The 26,508-nt window shown below is 43.6% G+C and overlaps 1 protein-coding gene across 16 annotated transcripts in view; it reads right to left on the bottom strand.

Annotated features, from left to right (window-relative positions):
• The window catches only part of LOC140429588 (guanine nucleotide-binding protein G(I)/G(S)/G(O) subunit gamma-7), a 508,117-nt gene that overhangs the window by 11,215 nt on the left and 470,394 nt on the right, over window positions 1-26,508 (bottom strand). For 14 of the 16 annotated variants that reach the window (XR_011949128.1, XR_011949130.1, XM_072516809.1 and 11 more), the window contains one exon: window positions 3,057-18,415. The exons of the other annotated variants lie outside the window; for them this stretch is intronic. Coding sequence is in view for 10 of the 14 variants with exons in the window: in XM_072516814.1 (XP_072372915.1) it covers window positions 18,290-18,415 (126 nt within the window). In the remaining 4 variants the exon portion in view is untranslated. Of the gene's footprint in view, window positions 1-3,056; window positions 18,416-26,508 lie in introns of those variants that run through there. 16 annotated transcript variants of the gene reach the window in all.

Raw genomic sequence — 26,508 nt, 5'->3', positions numbered from 1 at the left:
AGGACGAGACAAAGTTTCAGACCATCCTGGACAAGTTTGACAGCCACTGTGAGGTGGACACCGACAAAATCTTCGAGCGCTACATATTCAAGCAGCGATTGCAAGGTAAAGACGAATCCTTCAACTCATATTTAACTAACCTTAGACTGCTAGTGATCCGACAACTTCGGTGATATCACTGACTCCATGATCAGAGACCAAATCATTTTTGGAGTTGACTCTGATCCTCTGAGAGAGCAGTTACTGAAGATCAAGCATACCCTGCCAGTCGCGATTGAAACATGCACAGTGCATGAGCATGCTAAAAAATCGCTATTCCCAGTACAAAACACCAGAAAATGATAAACTAGCCTCCCACGAGGCGGAGAGTGTGCAGACCATCTCCCGGATGCAGCGCCTCAACATTAATGAAAGCGGCCATTTTGCGCGCTCTTCCCGGGGCCTGACGCATACGCGATGCGAATGGGATAACGAAGCGGCCAAAACCCGCACTGCACAGGTGCAGATGTCTGAAAACCGCACTGCGCATGTGCAACGACGCACGGAGCGTCAGGACGCCGATGTCATGACGTGTTCGAACTGTAGCACCGCCCATTTAAAGAAACACTGCCCTGCAAGAGGCAGACGCTGTTTAAACTGCGGGAAGCCAGGTCACTATGCAGCCCTGTGCAGATCTGCACCACCAGTCAGGAGCCAGCGCTCCAAATTCCGATGACGGCGCATCCGGAGTGTGCAACGACGCTTTCAGGATTCTGTAAAGGATCCAGATGCTGAATGCCTGGACAACGCCTACCGTGTGGGCATTATTACAAAGTGTGAATATGCCACACCAGACTCATCGCAAGTCCAATCAATCCTAGCTGTGGATTCCGAGGACGAATGACGAGCAGTGATGAAGGTCAACCACTGCCCCATCCAGTTCAAGCTGGACACAGGTGCCTCTGCCAACCTCCTCTCACAGGCAGACTTCAGACCCATTAAGAAGCCCCCTACGGTCCTTCCAGCTGCCTGCAAGCTCCTGGATTACAACGGGAATGCCATCACGGCACTGGGATCCTGCCATCTGCACGTATCCAACCGACACACACAAGCACAGTTACGCTTTGAAATTGTTAAGCCGGACAGGGCATCCCTACTAGGTGCGCGCACGCTTGCAAGCAGCTGAACCTCATTCAAAGGGTTTACACCACGACATCCTCCCATGTGGATCTTCAGGCCGGCATCGACGACATCCTCGCCCAGTATCCAGATGTGTTCGACGGGATGGGCACGCTGCCGTATCGATACAAGATTCTGCTATGGCCTGATGCCAAGCCAGTGGTCCACGCACCATGATGAGTCCCTGCTCCACTGAGAGAGCGCCTGAAGGCACAGCTCAAGGATCTTCAGCAAAAAGGCATCATATCCAAGGTCACCGAACCGACTGACTGGGTCAGCTCGATGGTGTGCGTGAAGAAGCCTTCGGGGGACTTGCACATCTGCATTGATCCCAAGGATCTCAATAAGAATATCATGCGAGAACACTACACCATCCCGAAGCGGGAGGAACTCACGAGTGAGATGGCACACACGTGCTTCTTCACCAAATTGGTTGCATCACATGGATTTTGGCAAATCCAGCTGGAAGAGTCCAGCAGAAGGCTCTGCACCTTCAACATGCCTTTTGTCAGATACTGCTACAATCGCATGCCATTTGGCATCATCTCGGCATCGGAGATATTCCATCACATCATGGAGCAGATGATGGAAGGCATTGAAGGGGTTCATGTGTACGTGGACAGCATCATCATATGGTCCACGACCCCTGAAGAACATGTGTCCCATCTCCAGAAGGTATTCCGCCGTGGCAGCTTGTGTTATTCCAAATTACATAACACAACATGTAACATTGGGTAGAAGGATGTGGCACTCTTAGCAGATGTATAACAGTAGTTCAAAGGGTGAAAGTGGTTGGCGTGTGTGTAATAGTAGCTAACATCAGCTGTAACAGTGGTTAGCAGAGGTGTAATAATGGGTTTGCAGGGATGCAACAGTGGTGAGTAGGTGAGTGGTGTGCAGAGGTACAAAAATGTTTGTGAGGTATAACAATTATTAGCAGAGATGAATGTTAATATATCTTATTTCATCATCCCTGTGATTTTCTTTTAGTTTAAAAACATGATCATTTTCTGAGTGTGATACTTGTTCCAAACTTGGATGAGATCAAGAACACACAAGCTGGGTAACTAAGTGGTAGCATAACAATTGCACTGACATTTTTTTTGCATTTTATGTTTTCCTCCAATGCTGTTTACTGCCACTAATAGTGGACACACAATGGGCTTCTGTTAACTTTGGCATAGCTACAACCAATTGCCTGACCATATGTACTTCTGCAGTGCAGAACTAAACCTACAAAGTTCCACCATCTGTTCAAGACAGACTGTTTGCTACTTTAATGTGCTGAATCCAATGATCCAAGACTAAATTGATGCAAGCTAAATTATTGTTAAGGGGATCAGGGGTTATGGGGAGAAGGCAGGAGAATGGGGATGAGAAATGTATCAGCCATGATTGAATGGTGGAGCAGACTCAATGGGCCGAGTGGCCTAACTCTGCTCTTATGTCTTATGGTCTTATTAGCCAAGGCTGGAATTTTATACTTAAACTTCTAGTTTAGAGTCTATTCCACCAGGTTGACCTGCTGACTACAATTGTCCATATTTATTTCATTAATTTGTCAAACATAAATACCACACACTGGTTCCATGCTTCAATAGTGGGATTTGTTTTATTATGCCTAATGTTTAATTACTCTTAAGACTGTCACCATTTTATGGGTCAAAGGCAGATTGTTTCTTGCACCTGTGTGAAAAGCAGGTGAAAATCAGTTATTACGCTGATGCAGTCACAACTCTGTTGTACAGGACAGGTGTTCTCCTAAAAACATTTTCAAGTGAAATAATTTTTCAGAAGTTCAATAATATTAAAATGTTAATTTCGCGAGTATTAATGTGTTGGCAATGCTGCTGAAACTGCAAGACAGATTCACAAAGTAATTCATATATATACACGTGTATCTTAAAAACCTAATTTATTAAAATAACGTATGAATGCTTTGGAGTTCCATCAAGTCATCCTGCAAAATTGTACAACACTTTGAACATTGTGCAATAAGGGTGTTAATAGCATAACTGAAAAGGGGCAACAAAGATAGCAAGCACAGTTCACAATTCATACAGCACAAATAGAATTATTGTGAAAACATCTGGCAATACTCTAACCCCTTAAATGTTAGCCTCGATAGCAATCAAATTACAGAGAATCTACAAAGCACATTCAGTAAGGGGTTTAATACAAGGTACACAACTACTGGTCACAAATAATTATCTTATCCTTATTGTGTTTTATTGATACATATTCTTATATATGCATTCAGAACACACACAACACAAGTGAATACTCAAAGTAAAAAGACATTTAACTTGATACGCATAGAAAACAAATTAACACGAACAACCAGTTTCTTGTTTTGTGAAAAGTAAGTGAGAAATATAATTTAGTTGGAATACAGAAGTATCATTTGCTACCTAGAGGCTGTTAGGAGAGCTCGTATGCATAATGCACACACTTGGCGGCTGCCATTTTGGAAATCTTTCCTCCCACTCCAGATTCTTTTTATTTTTGTCAGTGTAATACTTGGTATTTCAGCTTTTTATGATATGGATTAATCAAATGTTTGATTGTAATTACTGAAAAAAAATACAATTCTCGTCTGTTCAGGAATATTAAATGTAAATATTTCCATTTGTATTCATCAAGTTTGAGCTAAAAACATGGCTTGGCATAAGAAACTTTCTTCCATAGTACAAGCAAAGTGATTTGTGCCTTGTGTTCTCTGTAAGATTATTAATTCCATCTCATTCAGTCCACACTCAAAAGAATGCCAACAATGCTTTCATAAAAATGTTTAATTGGTACACTATGTCAGCTTTATGCAGGGAAGGACAATTGTGACTAACATGACCCTATCCAAGTACATATTGATAAACAACTTTTTGTGAATACTTAGGGTTTTTATTTTCATGTACGGGAACCACAGGATTATGTTTATGCTTGTCACATCAAACAGTGGTGATTATCCTTAAATTTCAGGTGGCAGGTGATGATTATTGGATCTCAGTATTCATTATTTGAGAAAAATGTACTTAATGAGATTGGGGTTGAGTTTCACTGTCTTTACCTTGTGTAAACAGGATGGCAAAGACTTCCGCCTGGTGTTGGTAGCCTTACCATTGTGTTAATGCAACTGGTTCATGGAGTTTGAATTGCTTTATCATGTTTTTGATGCAATATAAATACAAGTTTATTGTTGTTGGCTCCGTTTTGAAAGAGGCGGCATGGTGGTTCAGGCAATAGATCCCTTTTACTATGGAAATTGGAGTTCTATGGCACAAATGAAACACCCGACTGCCATTTTTTTGCCAGAGCTGGTTGGATCCTACACCATGCAAACTTGATGGAACTTAAATACAGGCATGATATTATTTTTGTAAGCCCTGTAGGTACGGGCTGCTGCTGTTCTGAGGCCCTCACTCTCCACAACTGAATTCCTCCTCCCACTGCTATAACCTATTATTCTAGGGGTTTAGTCGACCTGACCGTGATACCTCAGTTCAGTGAGCTGAATCAGGATGCCATTTTGGCACATTTCAGCTCAGCTGTCAAATTGAATTCAGCAGGGCTCATAATCATGAGGCTTCCGCTGATCGGTATGTAAAAGGCAAAATTAACCCCCTTACATCTCCATAGTAAGTCTATGGTTTCTCCTTGTTGCTTTTCTAAAATCACATATAGTTTATCTTTGTGTTTAATATTTATGAACAGCAGCACAAGTAGTCTTGGGTGCGAATTACGGTCGCGTCCCGCCGGAATCGGGACGGGTCATCTCCGGTAAATACCTCGAGAGATCTCTTCCGGGATTCCTGACCATCGTTATGCCCTGCGAGATCTAACAAGATCTCGTGAGATGTCGCGATTTGGATCCCGCCAAGGCTTGCATAGTTAAGTGAGCTCAACTGCTCACTTAACTATGCCTACGCCAGAACCAACCAGCCCCTGGGCCTCGCCGAGGAGACCCCAGCCGGGCGCCATTTAGCACTGGTCACAAATGGGGACTAGGCGGAATGGCACTGGGGGGGGGGTTGGGTTCATAGCCGATTGGAGGTCCCCGGGTGGTTGGCCTCTGGGCAGGTTGGCACCCTGGCACTGCTGATGCCACCTGGACACCGTGGCACTACTAGCTCGGCCCATATGAGGTGTTGTGCGTTGAGACATTGACGGGGGGGGTTTGGGGGCCGTGTCGGGAGTTCAAGAGATTGGGGTGCCACGATTGGGGCTCCTCAGTGAAGTAAATGCGGCTGATTGAGACCTTGGCAGAGTGTTCCCTACCAAGGCATGAAAAAAATAACGAGTTCCATTCGATAGCAAGCACTGGGAACGACCCCGCTAAACCTGTTCAAAACTGGACTGTTCTTTTCCCGTTAAATCGTGGCCTTAGTCACTGTTTTTATATCATAATGGCCAGAATTCTCTTGCCGTTGGGATTCTCCTTTTTCACTGTCAGCGTGCCCTCATCCATGGGTTTCCCAGCAGCGCAGGGTGCTTTCAATGGGAAATCCCATTGACAAGTGGTGGTAGAATTTTGCCGTCAGCAACTTACGTGTCCCCGAGAAACACGCGGCTGGGGGACTGGAGAATCCTGCCTGTATGTACACTAGATCAAGCACCAATATAAAATTTATCTGTACGATAGAGTCGTCAAATTAATTGCCTTCTTTCTTCCTTAGAATTGAATTATGTTCACTGCTTACAGTATTTTAAAACAACTTCTTCAAAGGGTTTGTTGCATTTTTTTGGTTATTTTAAGATCATGTTAGATATATCCATTAATTTACAGAAATAACTGCTTTCACTATAAGTCAAATGGAAAGGATACTTCTGTGATTTCTCACTGCAGGTCAATAAAACTTTCAAATTAAGTTTTATTTAATGTGATATTTTTTGTCTATTGTGATGAAAAGCAGCTATTTTCCTTTAGGTCAAATATACAACCTAGGAAAACCTTCCTTAAGAAATACCTAGTCTGAAATAGATGGTAAATTCAGGCACATTCTATGTGCTGTATTACTAGAGCCCTGATAATGGCCTGATTCCAGATTACCGAAACTGGATTTAAACTGTTGCAGAAGCATTAAGAACGGAAATTTGTTTTGTTGCAACTTTTACCCCTTTATCAGTCTTCCTTCCTCCACACTGTATTCCTAGGGTGGGTGGCTTTCATCCTATAATTCTCCATGGCTACCATCACCGTGACTCCACATAAAAGGAATAGAAAGAATGATGATTTGCAAGTTACACCTTCCTGGTTTTAAGGGCTTCCTCTGGTAAACTGGCCAAAACCCAGAAAACTGGTACTCCAAGGACTATTGGCTTTGGATGCCGTTTAGGACTGGGAAAGTGAACCTAATTGAATGTTCAATAGTCCACCATGCCACCCGAATTGGAAAACAAAATAAATTCTAGTAATTGACCTTTGTCCAAAGTTTCAGAACCAACCGCCATTTTGTGTTTTCCTGATGAAATTGATTTGATTCTGTTAACATTTTAAAGGCTTGTACAATTGTTTTCTTTCTTAAACTCCATTACCTTTACTACCTTGAATGTCCCACCATGAAAATGAACCAACCAGACGGATGAGCATTTATTTTAACTTTGAACGATATGATTAATTTACTCCTTACCAATATGTGATTTAGATGACATATCTTTTTTCTAGAGCGGAGCTTTGCCCACAGAGATGGGTTACATCTATACCTTTACAGATAAGTATAACACAGGATGCCGAGTTCAGTAATCCTGTACAAACTACATCCGTAAGGCTACTTTTGATTCTAAATGTTGGTGAATGAAATAAAAGTGATTGAGGAAGGAGCTGGGTGGCTTGTGTTGAAGAATCAAAATACAGAGACCGGAGCCAAGCTCTCCACATGGTAAGATTCCCAAAGCAGTAGGAGAGCAGTAAACGTGATTCCCGTCCCTTCCCCAGTTGGGAATCACTGAACTGCAGTGGTAGCCAGCTGTTTCAAGTCAGCATTGCTACTTTTCACCAATCACACCAAAGGCACTTCAGTAAGGATTTGTCCTCTCAGGTGACCTCAAAGCATATCATAGTTGAAAGCGTTTGAAATAAATAAATACATCTCCAAATGGCAGAATACTTCTAAAACTGATTTTGGCATGTGGTCTGACAAGCAAAGTTATTTTTGCCTTTGGAATGCAGGTATATATTGGTACAACTGAACTCTCTTATAAATTTATTCTAAACCACAGCTGCCATTGGAAATGAGGAAACTGTTCCTCTGGTAAAGTGAGCCACTGATGTTGGTAGATAAAAATTAGCAACCAGAAATTATGCCAAGGAGATCTTGTGAGCCACTGCTTAGTGATGGCATAGTCCACTTTGTTTGCTTTATGTTTTAAAAACATTTCTTTGACTCTAAAATGTGAATGGATTAGGAAGGAAATGGTGTAGAATTACAAAATACTGGATCACAGTGGAGTGAAGTTTAGAATGGTGATAATGGAATTCTGACTCTTAAGAATTGCACATGAACGGGAATACCGCCACCTGCAAGTTCAACTCCAAGCCACCCACCATCCTGACCTGGAACTATATCGCTGTTCCTTAACTATCATTGAGTCAAAATCCTGGAACTCCATCCCTAACAGCATGATGGATGTGCCTACATCACATAGGCTGCAGCAGTTCAAGAAGGTGGCTCACTACCACTTTCTCCAAGACAATTAGGGATGGGCAACAAATGCAGATATAGTCAGCGATGCCCACATCGCGGTGAACAAAGAAATATTATAAAATATTTAGCAGATGTGATATGGCTAGGATTGCTCCTTTCCATGAAATCATCTTAGTATTAAATTTAACCATGATCTGATGTTTAGATTTCATGCTGGCTGGGCTGCCAGACTTGATGTATGGGTGCCGTTTACAAAATGGTGAATAGGATGGTGAATTCTCCTGGGCCAATTGTTTTAGCAAAAAATAGACATTGTTGACATGCAGAACCTGATTCAAAGTCCCTGAAAACACGACAGGAGAGAAGGTAGTGAATAGATTGTCGAACCAACAGATGATTTGGAGCACCAAATACTGAGTACTTTCTACTTTGCATTGTCAAAATAACTTTTCAGTGTAGTGATTTGAAAATGTTATTGTGCTGATTTTTGAGTCTCAGACATCTAGATTACTGGTTGACAGTCAAGATGTCAGAGAAAGATAATTCAAATGAGACACAGCTTCCATTCTTTAGAGAAAAGTTCTAACTCTAGGAAGCTTCCACAAACTGCTGATAGCTGGAATATTGAGATCCAACAATAACACTATTCTGGGCAATAGTCACCCAGAGATGAGAAATCTCTTGCTCATTTTGTATGTGTCAGTCTTGGCTGAGTGGTAGCACTGCTGTCTTTGAGTCAGAAGGTAATGTATTCAATTGGTTGCCATATATTCTTATAACAATGAGTGCTGCAGACGTACTTAATTGTTGTTAACTGCTTTGGCACACCCGGAAGTCATGAAAGGTACTAGATGAATACAAGATGGTTATTCCTCTTCTTGGACCATCAAATAACTGGCTGCAATCTTTGATATCTTAAACTAGTGAAGGATCCAGAAAGAATTAGAAATGTTGTTCTTCTCTGCCCATGCAAGGATTAATGTTATGTTGTTTATCCAAAAAGAACACAGGTTTCTACTGAAGAATATGCAATAATTGTATCAGGTTAATGAGAAGTTTGTTCTCCAAACTTATCTATGCTAACCAAGATGCATTGCATAATCTCCCAAAAGCATTACTGATATTAGGTTATTAATGAAGATATATTCCTGTCAGACACAACTGACAGAACATGTTTACCACCACAGGTGGTAGTGGAAAGTGTGGTCAAGGAATATTTTCTTGTGAAGCAGATAATAATATTGGCACTAACATGGCAGGAAAAGTAGTTATTAAGCTCAGATTACCTTAGCGCCAGGAGGAACGTCTATGGTAAGTTGAACATTTCCCTAGAGAAGGTGGTAACATATCACCTACTTCTGGCCACAAGGTCTCCTAGACTGTAAGATACTTCCCAAATACATTCATAATCAATGTAAAGCATATTCTATCCCAATTCCTTTGAAGGGGAGGTGGTGGCATAGTGGTATTGTCGCTGAACTAGTAACCCATAGACCCAGGGTAATGCTCTGCGGATCTGGATTCGAATCCCACCAGGGCAGATGGTGGAATTTGAATTCAATAAATGTCTGAAATTAAGTCGAATGATCACCATGAAACCATTGCCGATTGTCGTAAAAAACCATCTGGTTCACTAATGCCCTTTAGGGAAGGAAATCTGTCATTCTTACCTGGTCTACATAATGATAAAATATTAAAACATGCTGCTGTGCAGAGAGACCTTGGTGTGCTAGTGCATGAGTCGCAGAAAGTTGGTTTTCAGGTGCAACAGGTGATTAAGAAGGCAAATGGAATTTTGTCCTTCATTGCTAGAGGGATGGAGTTTAAGACTAGGGAGGTTATGCTGCAATTGTATAAGGTGTTAGTGAGGCCACACCTGGAGTATTGTGTTCAGTTTTGGTCTCCTTACTTGAGAAAGGACGTACTGGCACTGGAGGGTGTGCAGAGGAGATTCACTAGGTTAATCCCAGAGCTGAAGGGGTTGGTTTACGAGGAGAGGTTGAGTAGACTGGGACTGTACTCGTTGGAATTTAGAAGGATGAGGGGGGATCTTATAGAAACATATAAGATTATGAAGGGAATAGATAGGATAGATGCGGGCTGGTTGTTTCCACTGGCGGGTGAAAGCAGAACTAGGGGGCATAGCCTCAAAATAAGGGGAAGTAGATTTAGGACTGAATTTAGGAGGAACCTCTTCACCCAAAGGGTTGGGAATCTATGGAATTCCTTGCCCAGTGAAGCAGTAGAGGCTCCTTCATTAAATGTTTTTAAGATAAAGATAGATAGTTTTTTGAAGAATAAAGGGATTAAGGGTTATGGTGTTCGGGCCGGAAAGTGGAGCTGAGTCCACAAAAGATCAGCCATGATCTCATTGAATGGTGGAGCAGGCTCGAGGGGCCAGATGGCCTACTCCTGCTCCTAGTTCTTATGTGACACCAGATCCACAGCAATGTGATTGACTCTTAAATGCCCTTGGTGATGGGCAATAAATGCTGGTCCAGCCAGCGACGTCCACATCGCATAATCGAATAAAGAAAAAAAACATGAAGGCCCCCCATTTCTCAACTTTGCCCTTCTCCTGACGTGTATCGATCCTCAGGTTAAATCACCACCAGTCAGCTCTCCCCCTAAAAGGGGAAAGTAGCCTAAGGTCATCTGGGGCTATGGCGACTTTACTGCATGTTTTTATACCAATCTCAGTCTACCAAGCGCTTGACACAACATCACCCAGAATGATCAAACAAGGATGATTAAGATTTGCTGAAGAATGCATTGACTTCTGAAGTCTAGTTCATCTGACATTGACCAGTTCACATTATGCCAGGCTGTCCCATTTATTTTCTTTTATTTCTATGTTGTTCGCTCATCTTGGGTTTGATTAAAATTCAAAATCACATACCGAAAGAAAACAATGCTTGCAGAGTGGGGTTTTACAGTGAATTTCCCAAGAATAAATGAAGTAGAAGGTAGGCATAAAGACATGTGCTTGGGTGACATGATAAATTAATGTTGCAAGCCTTGCTGTGAAAGCCAACACTAAGTGCATTTTCTTACAATATTATTCAGGATGTGGAGATGCCGGCGTTGGACTGGGGTGAGCACAGTACGAAGTCTTACAACACCAGGTTAAAGTCCAACAGGTTTGTTTTGATGTCACTAGCTTTCGGAGCGCTGCTCCTTCCTCAGGTGAATGAAGAGGTATGTTCCAGAAACACATATATAGACAAATTCAAAGATGCCGATCAATGTTTGGAATGCGAGCATTAGCAGGTGATTAAATCTTTACAGATCCAGAGATGGGGTAACCGCAGGTTAAAGAGGTGTGAATTGTATCAAGCCAGGACAGTTGGTAGGATTTTGCAGGCCAGATGGTGGGGGATGAATGTAATGCGACATGAATCCCAGGTCCCGGTTGAGGCCGCACTCATGTGTGCGGAACTTGGCTATAGGTTTCTGCTCGGCGTCTCTGCATTGTCGCGTGTCCTGAAGGCCGCCTTGGAGAACGCTTACCCGGAGATCAGAGGCTGAATGCCCTTGACTGCTGAAGTGTTCCCCGACTGGAAGGGAACATTCCTGCCTGGTGATTGTTGCGCGATGTCCGTTCATTCGTTATTATTCAGAACATTTTTATCACATTACAGGTGTCTCCCGAAAAATGTGTTTGTTCGGTGAATTGGACACTATGAATTCTCCCTCAGTGTATCCGGACAGGAGCTGTAATGTGGCGACTAGGGGACTTTCACAGTAACTTTATTGCAGTGTTAATGCAAGCCTACTTGTGACACTAATAAATATTATTATTGTTAGAGCAATTTGTAATGGCACCAGGTAAATTATTATTTTAAAAAAATATAAATTAAGAGTACCCAATTCATTTTTTCCAATTGAGGGGCAATTTAGCGTGTTCAATCCACCTACCATCTTTTGAGTTGCGGGGGCGAAACCCACGCAAACACGGGGAGAATGTGGAAACTCCACCCAGAGCCGGGATCAAACCTGGGACCTCAGCACCATGAGACTGCAGTGCTACCACTGTGCCACCGAGCTGCCCTCGCACCAGGTAAATTATGAAGACTGAAAGAAAAATCTCATCTCATCATATTTTATCATTGAATGTTTGAGAAAGTCAAGAAACATAAAAAGACCTTTCAAAGAACATGTCCTGACTAGCTGTAGTGAAGTAGAAGAGTACCCTTTTACTCGGGTGATTATTACTATTGCATTGAAGTGGGAAATGGTTCAAAAGGGCACTTGGCACAGAAGATGGCTGCCTGACACATAAGATGGAGACACAGAGAATAAAGCAGACAGAACTGATGCCTGGAGTCCAGTGGGGTGCCAGTAGGACAGATAGGAACAGATCCAGGACAAAGGAAGATTAAGAAATACATAAATGCGGGACACCACTTGAATAAAGCTGACTTCAGCCAAGGTGTACACAATGATATGCTAATACGAATGTCTTGGGCCATTTCCTAAAACAAAGGGACAATAAACCTCTTTGACTATAACCATGTGTAAATGGCAAAATGCTTACAAATAGCGATGTACAATCTATAAAATTTTTAAAGATAACAAGGTGATAAATGTTTTGTATCTAGGCTCATTGTGAACCCAAAGTATAAAATGAATGACTGCCATTCAAACCGGGAGAAAGGCTGGCTACCGTACCGCGGGGTACATACGCTTTCTCCCGAAGCTTTGTGTAACAATAAAACTGCACTTATCTGATCACAGCAAGTCTGACTCTTGAAGTGGTTGATTTTTCCCACAACAGCATGCTATTTGAAACTCAGTTTTGGGGAGGCAGGGATAGGTCATTCAAAATAATCTTTCTCCGCTGATTTTTGTGCCCTGATGCTTTTCTTCGTACAAAAGGGAGGGAAGTGACAAGACTCCCAGACTTCTTTCAATACTGCTCTTGAGAAGGCAGCTAAGATATTTTAGATGTCACTACCTCCAGCTTCCTCCCCTTTCTCCCAGCCTTCCCACAGAAAGAATCTTACATCCTTGGTTGCAAGACTATTTTATACATTGAGACAGCAAATGAATTTATGAGACACAAGCATCCATTCTATCATTCCTTGCTATAGTACATCTTAGCACCAATGTAACTTGTTAAAATGTATGATTTCCAGTCTTACAGTCGATTGTGCACATCGGAAGTTAATTTATGAATCTGTATATGTAAGCTAAATTTGATTGAAAGTATTGTGACATGAATCTGCAATCATCAAGCTTGGGAAAATATACTCGCAACAGGGTTTTTTAATCAAATGTCAGGTTAAAAGACTTTGGAATAAATCTCAGTCAACAGTTTTGTGAAATTTGTTAATAGATCTGCAAATTTAAAATTTCTACTTCAGTTAAGTGCCTCTGCGTAGTGCTCTTTCAAGGTACGAGTAGTCAATTCATGGTTTGGCATGATAAAAGAAATACTATAATTTGCACAGCTAATAAAAGGTAAAGTTTTTCTGTTTTGTTCTAAGACCCTGTAAAGAACAAAAAAAGAGTTAAAAGCAAGGAGAAGCACAGGTGGCAGGATTGACATGGCAAGACAAGATTATGTGTCACAAAATTCTATAGTCCGTCACAGGCCATATGCTTCTCCTTCCAGTTACTTAAAGAGCCACTTCCAAAAATTGTCTATTGCACAACTACATTTTCAAATGCTTCAAGAATTTTAATATGAGAAATGATCTTGTTCACTGTGTACTTGGACATACGCAAATAGCATTTAATCATACAGTAACTTAGTGTGAAGTTTACGGTGGCGTTCTTGGTGAGACAATATAGTTCTTAAAAAAAAAGTTTTATTATAAATATGGCAGGCTTACCTAACACTTAACAGCTGAGAATAAAAATGCAAGGCAGCTGAAAGAACAATGCACATGCAACCTGTTTAAAGATGTTAAACAGAAAAATCTTGGCAAATGTTTTAACACTTGTCTTCCAATACAATAATAAATGTTTTTTTTAATGCTTGTGGTTTTCAAAGTTTTCTAACACTTCACTATGACATAAATCACTTGGCATTTTGATGTTTTTTGGCACAAGACTACAGTTTGTGATCCTCAAGAGGTTTCTTGTAATGAACAAGGACATGTGAAGAGCTGTGGCTCATTTGACACATAGGCAAATAACCTTTGTTTTAGTTTTAAACTGACATTCCCAGAAGTTTTGTCAATCTGCAGTTGCTGGTGTGGCACTGTGCAGATTTCTCTCTCTGCATGGTAAGTGGTATACTGTGGGTAATACTGCAAATAATAGATCGGGGCGCGATTTAACAAAAACATTTCAAAGTGTAATTTTTGGCGTGATTCCCGACGGCCGCGGAGGTGAGATTGAGGCCTGTATTTAATGGCACTTAGTGCCGTAAATGAGCCCCCGCGAGCTTCTCGCCATTACTAGCTGTCTCACCGTCTGATTTGCTAGGCTTGTGCCTCAGCGTCTCGCCACTAACAAGGGGAGCTGCTTTTAAATGCTCCCATACAACTTTACATACAAGGTTGGCAACGCACAGACCTACTCCTCGCTTTGGGGTGCCAATCTGGACAGTCTTCTGAACGCTGAGAACGAGGGGTGGGTGATCCAGTTTCCCCTGAGGGGGTCGGAGGGTTGGCTGCAGGGCCACCAATACCACCTGGGAGGCAGTGTCAGTGTGGGCAGGCTGACCAGGAGGGCCAACGATCAGTGACCTTCACCAAGCTGCAAGAGTAAGTTACCATCTTTCTCCTGGATTCAGTTCTGTCTCCCACCTTTAAAATTCCCAAGACCCCCTCCCCCTCCCTCCAACAAATCCCTGTCTGACACCTCGCACCCTCTGCACATCCGATCTTCGTGTTTGCTCCTCAGCACCCCCTGGCACCTAACAGCACACCCGCTTCATGTCCAGTTTTGGTGCCCACACAGCACCTGTTTAGACTCCCCTGATTCATCAAGTGTGTGGCTCATTTGTCCCCGCAGGAGAAGATAGCCAATAATAAGCGGGAAAGGGCCAAGACAGGGGCGGAGTATCAGAGATCTGAGTCTTCACCCCCGATGAGGAGTGGGGCCCGGAAATCACGGGGTTGTCCGGGGAGAGAGCAGTTACCGACAGCAAGGTTGGTCTGCGTGGTGGTGGTGAGGATCCACTGCCTCTTCACCCAGATGACCTGTCTCAAGTGAGTTGTTCATGTCAGGCAAAAGATCATTCCCTCTCACTGAGCACATGTCCATTGTCTCACAGGATTACCACCTGATGGGGCCGGGTAATCCGGAGTTCTCACCCGCCCCCCACCCCAGCGATGCAAGAACCCACCTCGGAGGAGAGCTCCAAGGAGACCACCATTAAGGCACCACAGCTATCACCCCCCACCTTCCACCAGTGCAGAGACACACATCTCAGTGGGAGACATTAGTGGACAGGCTTCTGCAGCACAATCTGGTGAACAACACACAGTTGCTGATGCACATCAGTTGGACGCAGGAACATCCACGGGAGTCAGCAGTCGGAGGTCGGCTGGATCCCAGGACTCAGCTGAGGCCCAGTGAGATGTTGCGCCTTACGACAAAATGATCCCAGAGCTGACTAAGACATGGCCGTAAGATTCAGGAAGGGATGTCAGCGACAATCCAGCACAGGTGTTGCGCTGTCTCTTTGTTAAGACAGAGGTATCCTGTGGCACATGCTGTCCGTCATCAGCTCAAAAGACCAACGATATTTGTACACCATGGGCCATCACTGGCATCCCCCTCTGGGTTCCTCCTCAGCCTGATGGGTGGCTGGGTCTTCAGGGTCTGTGGTGGCCCCCTACACATGGGGTAACATCTCCAGCCTGTGCTGACGCTGCTGCCTTCTCTGGCTTCTGGTCGCCTGGGCTGCCACCAGCACGGTGAGGGCATCCTCTGCGGGATCGACACCACCATCCATTTTGTTATCTGTAAGGAATTGCAGAAGGAGGTAGACCGACAATCAGTGAGGGCTTCCACCCAGGAACTCTCAAATCTCACAAGCCGTCACCCACCCTTACGTATCCTGAGTGCCATCCAGCCAGCCAGTTGTGCTGGAAAACCTCGCTCTACACACTCACTCGCGGCAACAGCAGGAGCCCCTAGACCCCAGATCCTTGCCGGGAACATGAGGGAGACCGTGCTCAGGTGCTGTTCCCTGATCCAAATACTCACCCTTTGGTCACAAGGGTATCCCCAGTTCTGAAGCCCAGCTCTTTTGAGTGTTTGATTGTTGGCTGCTGCCTCTGTGGTGCTGACACTTCTAGAAGTCAGGCAAACTGTTCAGGCATCAAAGTTTGATTGAATTGCCATGCAATAATCATCATCTGAGACATGGCATGTGTACCCACGAGAAGCCACTTGAGAATACTTTGCTTATTAAATGGTCAATAGTAACAAAGATTTGAAAATTATTTATGTATCATTCCACATATCACACGAACCATTAAGCAACAAGGAAATGTCACCGTTCCACATTGGTACCAATACAAAGCTATATCAGCTCATTTTCACACAAAACAAACACGGTATCATCCCTCGCAGGCAGAGGATAACCCTGAGAATGTGTTATCATGTCCAGAATTATGTTGTAGAAATGGTCTATCCATCAATGTGAGACTTGTTCCACGTATCAGTGCCATTCTCCGTCCAGGAGCCGCAGCTGTGCAGACCCTCCCACACAGTCCAATCTCACAGGAACCAAATCCTGGAACTCACATATTCCACTGGCGCACAGGGTGCAATTGAACATCCCTAACTTCCAGCATGTTTGACCTGCGGTGACATGCCAGTTACATGCACCACTCACCACACCAGCAACAAAAGCATCAGCAATCTGCAAAAGCATTTCTTCAGCGGCATCATCAGGTGGTCGATTCAGATCAATGTCGGCACCAGGTCCCGCAGCGTATTCTTGCTTCAAACCGGATCGCCTTCTGGACTCATACGTCCCCCAGAGCCCGGTGTTCCAGGACCCAGGTATCTTGTAAAAAATTGTTCTTCTTTCCAGTTGCAGTAAAGGAAGGAAATCACAACAGCAGTCTCCAGACATTTGCTGCCACAAGCAGCAGCAAACACAACCGGCAGCTGTGAAGTACTCTCACAACTAATAAGGCCAATTCCTTATTAGCAATAGCTTCCAGCTGTGAAGCTAGAGGTTTCTCAGTCAAAAGGAGTTAAAATGACCATCAGAGTGGGGCAGCCGGTTAATTCCCGGGAGGCCATTTCATTCGACTTCAATCTCGCTAATGAGATGACAGTTAATGAAAATTGGGATCAATGATATATTTGCAATATTTCGGCGAGATCCGGAACTCGGCATCAGGAGCGAGCCTGTTAGATGGCAAACTGATTTGCGCCTGGCACGATTTATGATTTTGGCCTTTCCCGCTATTTAACGGTGTGCCCAGATCTGCGCCTGGCGCAATGTGGTGGTTAAATCGCGCCCCAGAATTTAAGTTTCAAAGAAAAATTCAATAAGCATGATTTCTAGGAGTTATAAATTAACAGTATGAATTAGTTAAATATTTTATGTTGAAGTATAATACAGTTTAGTTTAGGATCTTTAAATATGGTGTCCATATAGACTCATGGCAATAAAATAAACCTTATCCTCTACATTGTTGGATAATTTGTCACTTAAAGTGGCATAAAGAAAATGTATGTTCAGATAGATAGAACAAGTTAGCTTAATCCACATACATGCCTTGAGTGTCTAAATGGATTGTATGGGTACCCCTGGTGTTACTTTTGAGGGAATAAATATTTGCATCTGCTGAACAAAATATTTTAAATTTTGCGTCATACTATTGAGCAAAGACAACTCTGAATCATCCTATAGTTTGGGCTGTTTTTTATGGGTAAGTTAATTACCAGTTCTTATTAAGAAAAACAGATGAAGAAAGAATGAATAAAACATTGATGATTTACATCAGTTTACCTTGGCAAGTACTTTGGTAGTGTAAATATGAAATTTAAACGGTGGGGGAAGTTAAACTACACTGCTACACCAGTATGTATCTAATTGCTAATGACAATAAAGATGAAGAATGTGACATTTAAAAATACAATGGATGCAGTCAATTGCTCCTCTTCATCTTGTGTGTTATTGCCCAAACTATATCGTCTTCCAAATGTTACACTCTTTACACATACACTTATAATTTTAAAAATGTAATTTTAGGCAAAAATATTATCCTTGCCGAGTTTTTTTTTAAACCTAAGATCTTAATATTACAATCAGAAAATCTATCATAAAAGTCCAAAATAGCAATCCTTTTTCAAAGCTCTTCACCATAACATCTTCTTTCCTTCACTTCCAGAAACATGCTTAGTTGACAAACAAACAGAATCCAACTTTTTTCCTATTTTTAAAAACACATTTCCACAGCAGTCCTGCATTTCAGAAGCTGCATTTGCTTCTCAAGGTCTGATTACCAATAGAAATTCTTGGCAGGTCCTCTGATGCTGTGGTTAGTTTGCGAAAAGATGACTGGCAGCAGCTATAGAATGGTGCAAGGTTTCTTATCCTTGAAAGGGTTTTCAGAGGCTGGCACACCAACGAGCAATGGGTCATTTCGTGCATGCTGTTCACAGTAGTTCATCAAATCTACAGCTGCCTTTGATACCTGTCGAGGTTAAAGAATCATCAATGACATTGACTACTCCCGCAATGATGTAAGAGAACACAGAAAAACAGTGACTGCTTGCAGTGTTTTGCAAATTCTGCAGCTTTAACCTCGGTCTTACAGCAGCAGAAGCATAAACATGACATGTTGTGAAACTACAAAATTATTACTTTCTTCAAAAAACATTTACCCTCAAAATTATATGACTAGTTCATCCCCTTCTTAGTCCCTAAGGTTGAAAAGTGAGATTGAAATCCCCCAACAGACCCAAATTATTGACATAAATTAGTTGGCTACTTTCCTGAAAATGTTTATTCCTTATGTCACAACAGCAGTACAGATCTGATAAATAAGGTGGGATCAACCTGTACATTTTTATTTAACTTATTTGATACTGAATAGGCTTCACAATGACCTTGTGGAGTGTCACGGGATAAACATTTTAGAAAATATGTTGACAAATAAGAATCTGTAATTTGTCTCTTTGGCCTGGAAATAATGCTGAACAATGTTAATAAAATTACTCTGTGCTACTCAGATGGAGGCATTGTTCCAATTCAAGTAAGTGGCTTAAATGTCTATGTTAAAATAGTGGAGAAAATAATTTGATACAAACATGTGAAGCATTTGTATGATAACATCACTCACAATAAAGTTCCAGACTTATTAGTGTAATTAAACATAATTTAGAGCAGAGTCCAAATCTCACAGCTGCCCTTGAGGCAGTTGGAGCTGCATTATACATTTATTTTCCCAAGACGCACTTCCCTGCAGCCTCAAAAACTCTTCCCTACTACTCTCTGCTTTCTTCCCTTTAGCCACTTCTGCATCAATGCTGCCATGTCCCTTTAATACCATCGCCTTTAATTTTGCCTACAAATTTATTGTACACCATTTCGTCAAACACCTTTTGAAAGCCAATATACACATCAACCACATCTACTCTCTGATCAAAGAGCTCAATTTAGTTAGTCAAGAATGAATAGCCTTCAACAAATCTGTACTGACTTTCCTTTAATAGCTCATAGGTTTTCAACAAATATAGCTGTATTGCGAGATCTCTACTTGAACCTACTTGTATTATTGGCACCTGCATTTCATTGTATATGTAAAAAGAAATTACATTTATAGAGCACTTTTCATAGCCTCAAGGCATCCCAACGCTTCACAGTGTTTGAAGTACCTTTGGAGTATGGTCATGATTGTAATGTAGACAAACATGACATCCACATTGTGCAGGGCAAGATCCCATGAGCAATAATTTCACTCGACTGAAACAGGAGCCCGAAGAAGCAAAACATTTTTGAATCTATAATCTGCTTTCCCCTAAAAATAGTTCATGAGTTTAGGATTCGATTTGAAGATTATAAAAAAGCCTTTACATGCCGTTACCAGTTTTATTTATTTATTTTATAAATTTAGAGCACCCAATTCTTTTTTTCCAATTAAGGGGCAATTTAGCGTGGCCAATCCACCTAACCTGCTCAACTTTGGGTTGTGGGGATGAAACCCACCCAGACACGGGGAGAATGTGCAAACTCCACACGGACAGTGACCCGGGGCCGGGATCGAACTTGATCCTCGGTGCCGTGAGGCAGCAGTGCTAACAACTGTGCCACCGTGCCGCTCGCATGTTTTATTTATAAATTCTCGACTCGACTTCCGGTGGGAGCCATGGAGTGAGTGGTCGCACATTTGACAGCTCCCGCTCGAGGTGAGTTTTTTTGTTCATTTTCCCCACTTACAGGACGGATGTTTTGGTGAAAGAAAGTCTCGAGGTGACTGAAGAAAGATAAACTCCACTGGTGGGGCTGGTGGATGGATCCATGGGCCAGAAGTGGGTCGAGAAGAAGGGAGCAGTTGGAGCAAGAGCATCTTCATATGGCACAGGTCAAGATGGTGGAAGGTAAAGAGCCAGTCTTGACCGCACAGTGGTGGACGGAGCAACTGGCAGACTTCCTGAATGAGAAGTGCAGCTGGCAGAGGAGGGAAGCCCAGGAGGACCTAGCCAAGGCTTTGGAACCACTAAAAGCAGGAATCGACTGTGTGGAACAGAGGCTGGAGTCTTAGGGCTAATAGGGAAGTGGAGGAGACGGTGGGGGAGCATGAGGAGCAGCTTGCCTCTTTGGCGGCCGAAAAAGGTGAGAAGCAGGATACTCAGAAACGGTTAAGGGAGAAGGTGGAGGACCTAGAGAGTCGCTCCAAGAGACAGAATTTAAGAATTGTGGCGATGCCTGAGGGCATCGAGGAAGTGGACGCTGACTCGTACGTAGCCAATGTTGGAGAGGTTGATGGGGGAGTGGGCCCTTGACCGGCCCCTGGAGGTCGACTGAGTGCACGGGGTGCTGATGAGGAAGCTGCAGGCGAACGAGCCACCAAGGGCGATGGTGGTGCGTCTCTTCCGGTTCCTGGATAAGGAAAAGATATTGAGATGGGTGAGGCAGACGAGGAGGTGCACCTGGGAAGGGAACGAGCTTCGGGTGTACCAGGTCCTGGGTGTGGACTTGGTGAAGAGGAGAGCTGGGTTCATTGGGTGAAGGTTGCCCTCTTTAAGAAGGGGGTGAAGTTTGGGATGCTGTACCCGGCCCGCCTCTGGGTGACTTTTAACAATCAATAACATTATTTGGGAACGCCAGAGGAGGTGATGGAATTTTTAAGAGACAATGGACTGGCAGGAGAAGGAGGACACTGAACTTTGGAGGAGGTATGAGGTGATGTTTGCTTTATCTGTCTTTTCGTGTGATGGCTGTTGGAGGACCTTTCTCCTGTGAGATGTTTTGCTGGGTTTGGTGACGGGATGCTTGGGGAGTGTCGAGGGTGAGTGCACCTTTTTTTCTGTTTTTGTGTTGTTTGTTCCATGGACGTATGTGAGCGGGGGATGGGGGTGTATCAGTGGGTGGGGGGGTAGGAGGCTCAGAGGCCTTGGGCAGGGGCTGTAAGGCTAGCTGGGCGGGCTAGCTAACGGGAGCACAGTGGGAGGTGGCCAGGTGATTAGCGTAGGAGGATGGGGTTGTTGTTTTGTTTGTGGAAGGAGGAGGGGCTGCTGACAAAGGTGTGGCTGGTGTGGCGCAGCAAGAAAAGGAATGATGACGATGGCATCCGAATGTGGACCGGGGGGGGGGGGTCACGTGACACGGGCTGGCCCAAAAAAGGATATGGTTGATCGGCAGGGGAGGAGGTGGGGTGCTCCCCCGACCAGGCTGGTCACATGGAATGTGAGAGGGCTGAATGGGCCAGTCAACGATTGCGTATGTTCGCACACTTGAGGAGCATGAAGGCAGATGTGGCTTTTTTACAAGAAGTACATCTGAAGATCGGTGATCAGACAAGTTTAAGGAAAGGGTGGGTAGATTAAGGGCGGGATTCTCCGAGCCCGCACCGGGTTGGAGAATCGCCAGGGATGCGGGAAATTTCCGCCACGCCGCTCCGACGCCGGGATGCAATTCTCCGGCTCTTTAACTCTGAAGACTCAAAACGTAAACTCTGTTTCTCTCTCTCCAGATCCTGCTAGATCTGCTGAGTCTTCCCAGCATTTTTAGTGTTTATATTCTATCACGCTCTTGACTTGTGCCTTGGAGATGGCGGACAGACTTCAGGGAGTTAGGAGATGAGTTACTAACTGCGAAATCCCCAGCCTCTGACCTGCTCTTGTAGCCACAGTATATATATATGGCTGATCTGATTCAGCCATATATATCTGGTTCAGCCATATAGCGGGTGATTCACTGATGGCAATGTCACTGAGTGTCAAGGGGAGGTGGTCATTGCCTGGCACTTGTGTGGCATGAATGTAACTTGCCACTTATTAGCCCAAATCTGGATATTGTCTAGTTCTTGCTGAATTTGGACAAGGACTGCTTTAGTATCTGATAAGTGGGCAGCACGGTAGCACAAATGGATAGCACTGTGACTTCACAATGCCAGGATCCCAGGATCGATTCCCTGCTGGGTCACTGTCTTTGTGGAGTCTGCACATTCTCCCCATGTGAGTGTGGGTTTCCTCCGGGTGCTCCGGTTTCCTCCCACAGTCCAAAGATGTGCATGTTAGGTGGATTGGCCATGATATATTGCCCTTCGTGCCCAAAAAGGTGAGGAGGGGTTGTTGGGTTACGGGGATAGGTTGGAAGTGAGGGCTTAAGTGGGTCGGTGCAGACTTGATGGGCCGAATGGCCTCCTTCTGCACTGTATGTTTTATGTAAGTGGCGAACGGTCTGAACATTGTGCAATCATCAGCAAATATCCCCAGTTCTGACGTTATAATGGAGAAAAGGTCATTGATGAAGCAGCTGAAGATGGCTGGGCCTAGTACACTACCTCGAGGAACTTAAGTAATGATGCCCTGAAGCTGAGAGGATTCACCTCCAACAACCACAACCATCTTCCTTTGTGCCAGGTATGACTCCAACCAATGGGTAGTTTTCCCGTTTCACATTGACCCTAGTTTTGCTGGGGATCCTTGATGCTACACCTGATCAAATGCTGCTCTGATGGCAAGGGTTGTCACTCTTACCTCACCTCTGGAGTTCAGCTCTTTTGTCCATGTTTGAACCAAGGCTGTCATGAAGTTGGGAGCTGTGTGGCCCTGACGAAATGCAAACTGAGCGTCAGTGAGTAGGTTATTTCTGACCAAGTGTTGCCTGATAGCACTGTCCATGAACCCTTCCATCACCTTGCTGATGATTGAGTCGACCAATGGGGCAGTAATTGGCTGGGTTGGATCTGTCGTGCTTTTTTGTCGATAGGACATACCGTGGCAACTTCACACAATGTTGTGTAGGTGCCAGTGTTGTAGCTGAACTGGAATAGCTTGGCTAGGAGCGCAGCTAGTTTTGGAGGACAAGTCTCAAGTACTATTGCTGGAATGTTGTCTGAACCCACAGCCTTTGCAGTATCCAGTGCCTTCAGCTGTTTCTTGTTATCACATGGAGTGAATCAAATTGGCTGAAGGCTGGCATCTGTGATGCTTGGGACCTCAGGAAGAGGCAAAGATGGATTGTCAACCAGGCACTTCTGGCTGAGGTTGGTGTGCTGGGCTCTTCAATCATTGAGAATGGGGATATTTGTGGAACCTCCTCATCCAGTTATTTTTTTAAAAAATTGTCCACCACCATTCACAACTGGATGTGGCAAGACTTCAGAGCTTGGATCTGATCCATTGGCTGTGGAGTCATTTAGCTCTCAATGCTGCATGGATTGTTTGGTACACGTAGTTTTTTGCTGTAGCTTCACCAAATTGACACGTCATTTTTAGGTATGCCAGCCACTGCTCCTAACAGGCCCTCCTGCACTCTTCATTGACCAGGGTTGATTCTTCGGCGTGATGGTCATGATAGAGTGGGGGAATGTGCTGGGCCATAAGGTTACAGATTGTGGTTGTGTACCTTTCTGCTGCTGCTGATGGCCCACAGCATCTCATGTATCCCTTGTTTTGAGTTGCCACATCTGTCGCCAATCTATCCCATTTGGCACTGTAGTAGTGTCACACATAATGGAGGGTATCCTCAATGTGAAGACCAGACTTTTTCTTTGCAGGAATTGTGTGGTGGTCACTCCTACCAATGCTGGACAGATGCCTCTATAATGGTAAATTGGTGAGGATAAGGTTTTTCTCCCGTTGGCTTCCTCACCGCCTGTCACAGGCCTAGTCTAGCACCTATGTCCTTTAGGCCTCAGTCAGTTTAGCCAGTAGTGGTGCTACTGAGCCACTGATGGACACCAAATTCCCTACACGTGTACATTCTGTGCTCATGCCACACTCAATTCTTCTTCATAGTGGTGTTCAATATGAAGGAACACTGGTTCATTTGCTGAGGGGCATGGGAGACAGTAGGTGGTAATCAGCAGGAGGTTTCCTTTTCCATGTTTGACATGATGCCATAGGATGTCAATGCTGAGGACTCCCTGGACTACTCTCTTGACTGGGTGCCACTGAACATCACCTCTGCAGGACAGACCCAGGGATGGTGATGGTGGTGTCTGGGACATTGTCAGATATGATTCTGAGTATGATTTTGTTAGCTGACATGGTGGGATTTGAACCTGTGTCCCCAGAGCATTAGCCTAGGCCTTTGGATTAGTATTACCACTACACCACAGCCTAACTTGCCGATAAGAATGTTTGCACGGGTGGTCCCAAATACTCTGACATAAATCATGGATTCAGGTCTTATTTTGGGTTCTGATATCTACAAGAAAGGGACAGGATTACTGACTGGCTACCTCATTGGTAGCTAGTGGAAACTCCTGTTATGGGATTATTTTGGGCTTCATGTAAGCAATATACAGTCAGTTCTGGTCCTGAAGATAACAACTTGAGACCCCCATGTTTACACGTGGATATCTGAGTTAGTTTTCAAATGATAGTCCATTCCATAGGAATAGGAATTCAGCCCTTCGAGTTTATTACACCAATCAATAAGATCCTGGCTGATCCTTAACTTAACTCCCCTTATTCATCTTTGTTTCTGAGTGAGAAGTGAGTTTATAATTTGAAGTTTACATTTAAAGAGAAAATGACTGGCATCTTCATTATCTATTGGAGAGAGAAGAGTAGAGAAATTTGTGTTACACTATTTTAAAATATGTACTGTTCAATTATTTGTCTTATTTATATGTACAAAACACCTTTATAAGTTGAGAGGATGGGTTTCAGTTTGGTAAAAGTTCACATTCAATTTACCTTTTAAAAGTAGTGGCTGATGATGCATTTCAATAGTTCTCTGTTACAATCCTTGCAAGTTAATTATTATTTACCTAGAAATTGAGTCGAAAAAAATCATGCTCTGGATTGTAGGGAACATATAGAGTTTAATGAGATGCCTGATGATGATAAACTTGTGAAATTATCTCCTGTAAAAACCCAAAAACATGACACAGGCTAAAAGAAAGTTGTTATAAAATTAAAATAATAAATCTCCCAGTATTGATGACATTTATGGTCTGAGTGAGACTTTAGCGATATTCCTTATGAAAGAGTCAATGAATAATGTAGACCCAACAGGTTGAAAATAGGTTAACAAGGTATTCATTTTCAAAAAGAGTAACTGACCCCAGCATCAAGGACTCAGTTATAAAGAGTTGATTGAAAGAATATCTTAAAGATGCATGTAAAATAATAAACAATTGAGAAGGTACACTGAGTGAATTATTTCAATCTAAAATGTGAGACTAGAACAAGGGGAATAGGTGCAAATAAAATGAAAAGTTAGAACTGATTCCCAGAAGATTTTCTTCACACAAAGTATGCTTGTGAGATGCAGATGGCACTCATTGTTGGAGCAGAGTCAGCATCAGAATAATGTAGATCAATATCTCTGGTACTTAGGAGGAGGTATGGAGTGAGGTACTGCGGAGGGTGAACGCCACATCATTGGGTGCGAGACTGATTCAGCCTGATACAAAGCAGTGTTTCAAGCGTACCTCACTCAGGCCAAGAGAGTCGATTTTTTTCAGGGTGTGGCAGATAGGTGTGAGTGCTGCTTGGTCCGCTCACCACACAGACACATGTTTTAGTCCTGTGCAAAATTGGAGGGGGTTTTGGCGGTCGTTTTTGAACATCATGTTAGCGATCTTCAGAGACTTTTTCCCCGGGTGGAACAAACCATTACAAGGAGACATAAATTTAAGGTGAAAGGTGGAAGATATAGGAGGGATATCAGAGGTAGGTTCTTTACCCAGAGAGTAGTGGGGGCATGGAATGCACTGCCTGTGGAAGTAGTTGAATCGGAAACATTAGGGACCTTCAAGCATCTATTGGATAGGTACATGGATTACGGTAAAATGATATAGTGTAGATTTATTTGTTTTTAGGGGCAGCACGGTAGCATTGTGGATAGCACAATTGCTTCACAGCTCCAGGGTCCCAGGTTCGATTCCGGCTTGGGTCACTGTCTGTGCGGAGTCTGCACGTCCTCCCCGTGTCTGCGTGGGTTTCCTCCGGGTGCTCCGGTTTCCTCCCACAGTCCAAAGATGTGCAGGGTAGGTGGATTGGCCATGATAAATTGCCCTTAGTGTCCAAAATTGCCCTTGGTGTTGGGTGGAGGTGTTGAGTTTGGGTGGGGTGCTCTTTCCAAGAGCCGGTGCAGACTCAGGGG

The sequence above is a fragment of the Scyliorhinus torazame genome, chromosome 9 (genome assembly GCF_047496885.1).
Source record: "Scyliorhinus torazame isolate Kashiwa2021f chromosome 9, sScyTor2.1, whole genome shotgun sequence".
In the NCBI taxonomy this organism is placed as follows: Eukaryota; Metazoa; Chordata; class Chondrichthyes; order Carcharhiniformes; family Scyliorhinidae; genus Scyliorhinus; species Scyliorhinus torazame.
This window is presented reverse-complemented; position numbering and strand designations above follow the sequence as displayed.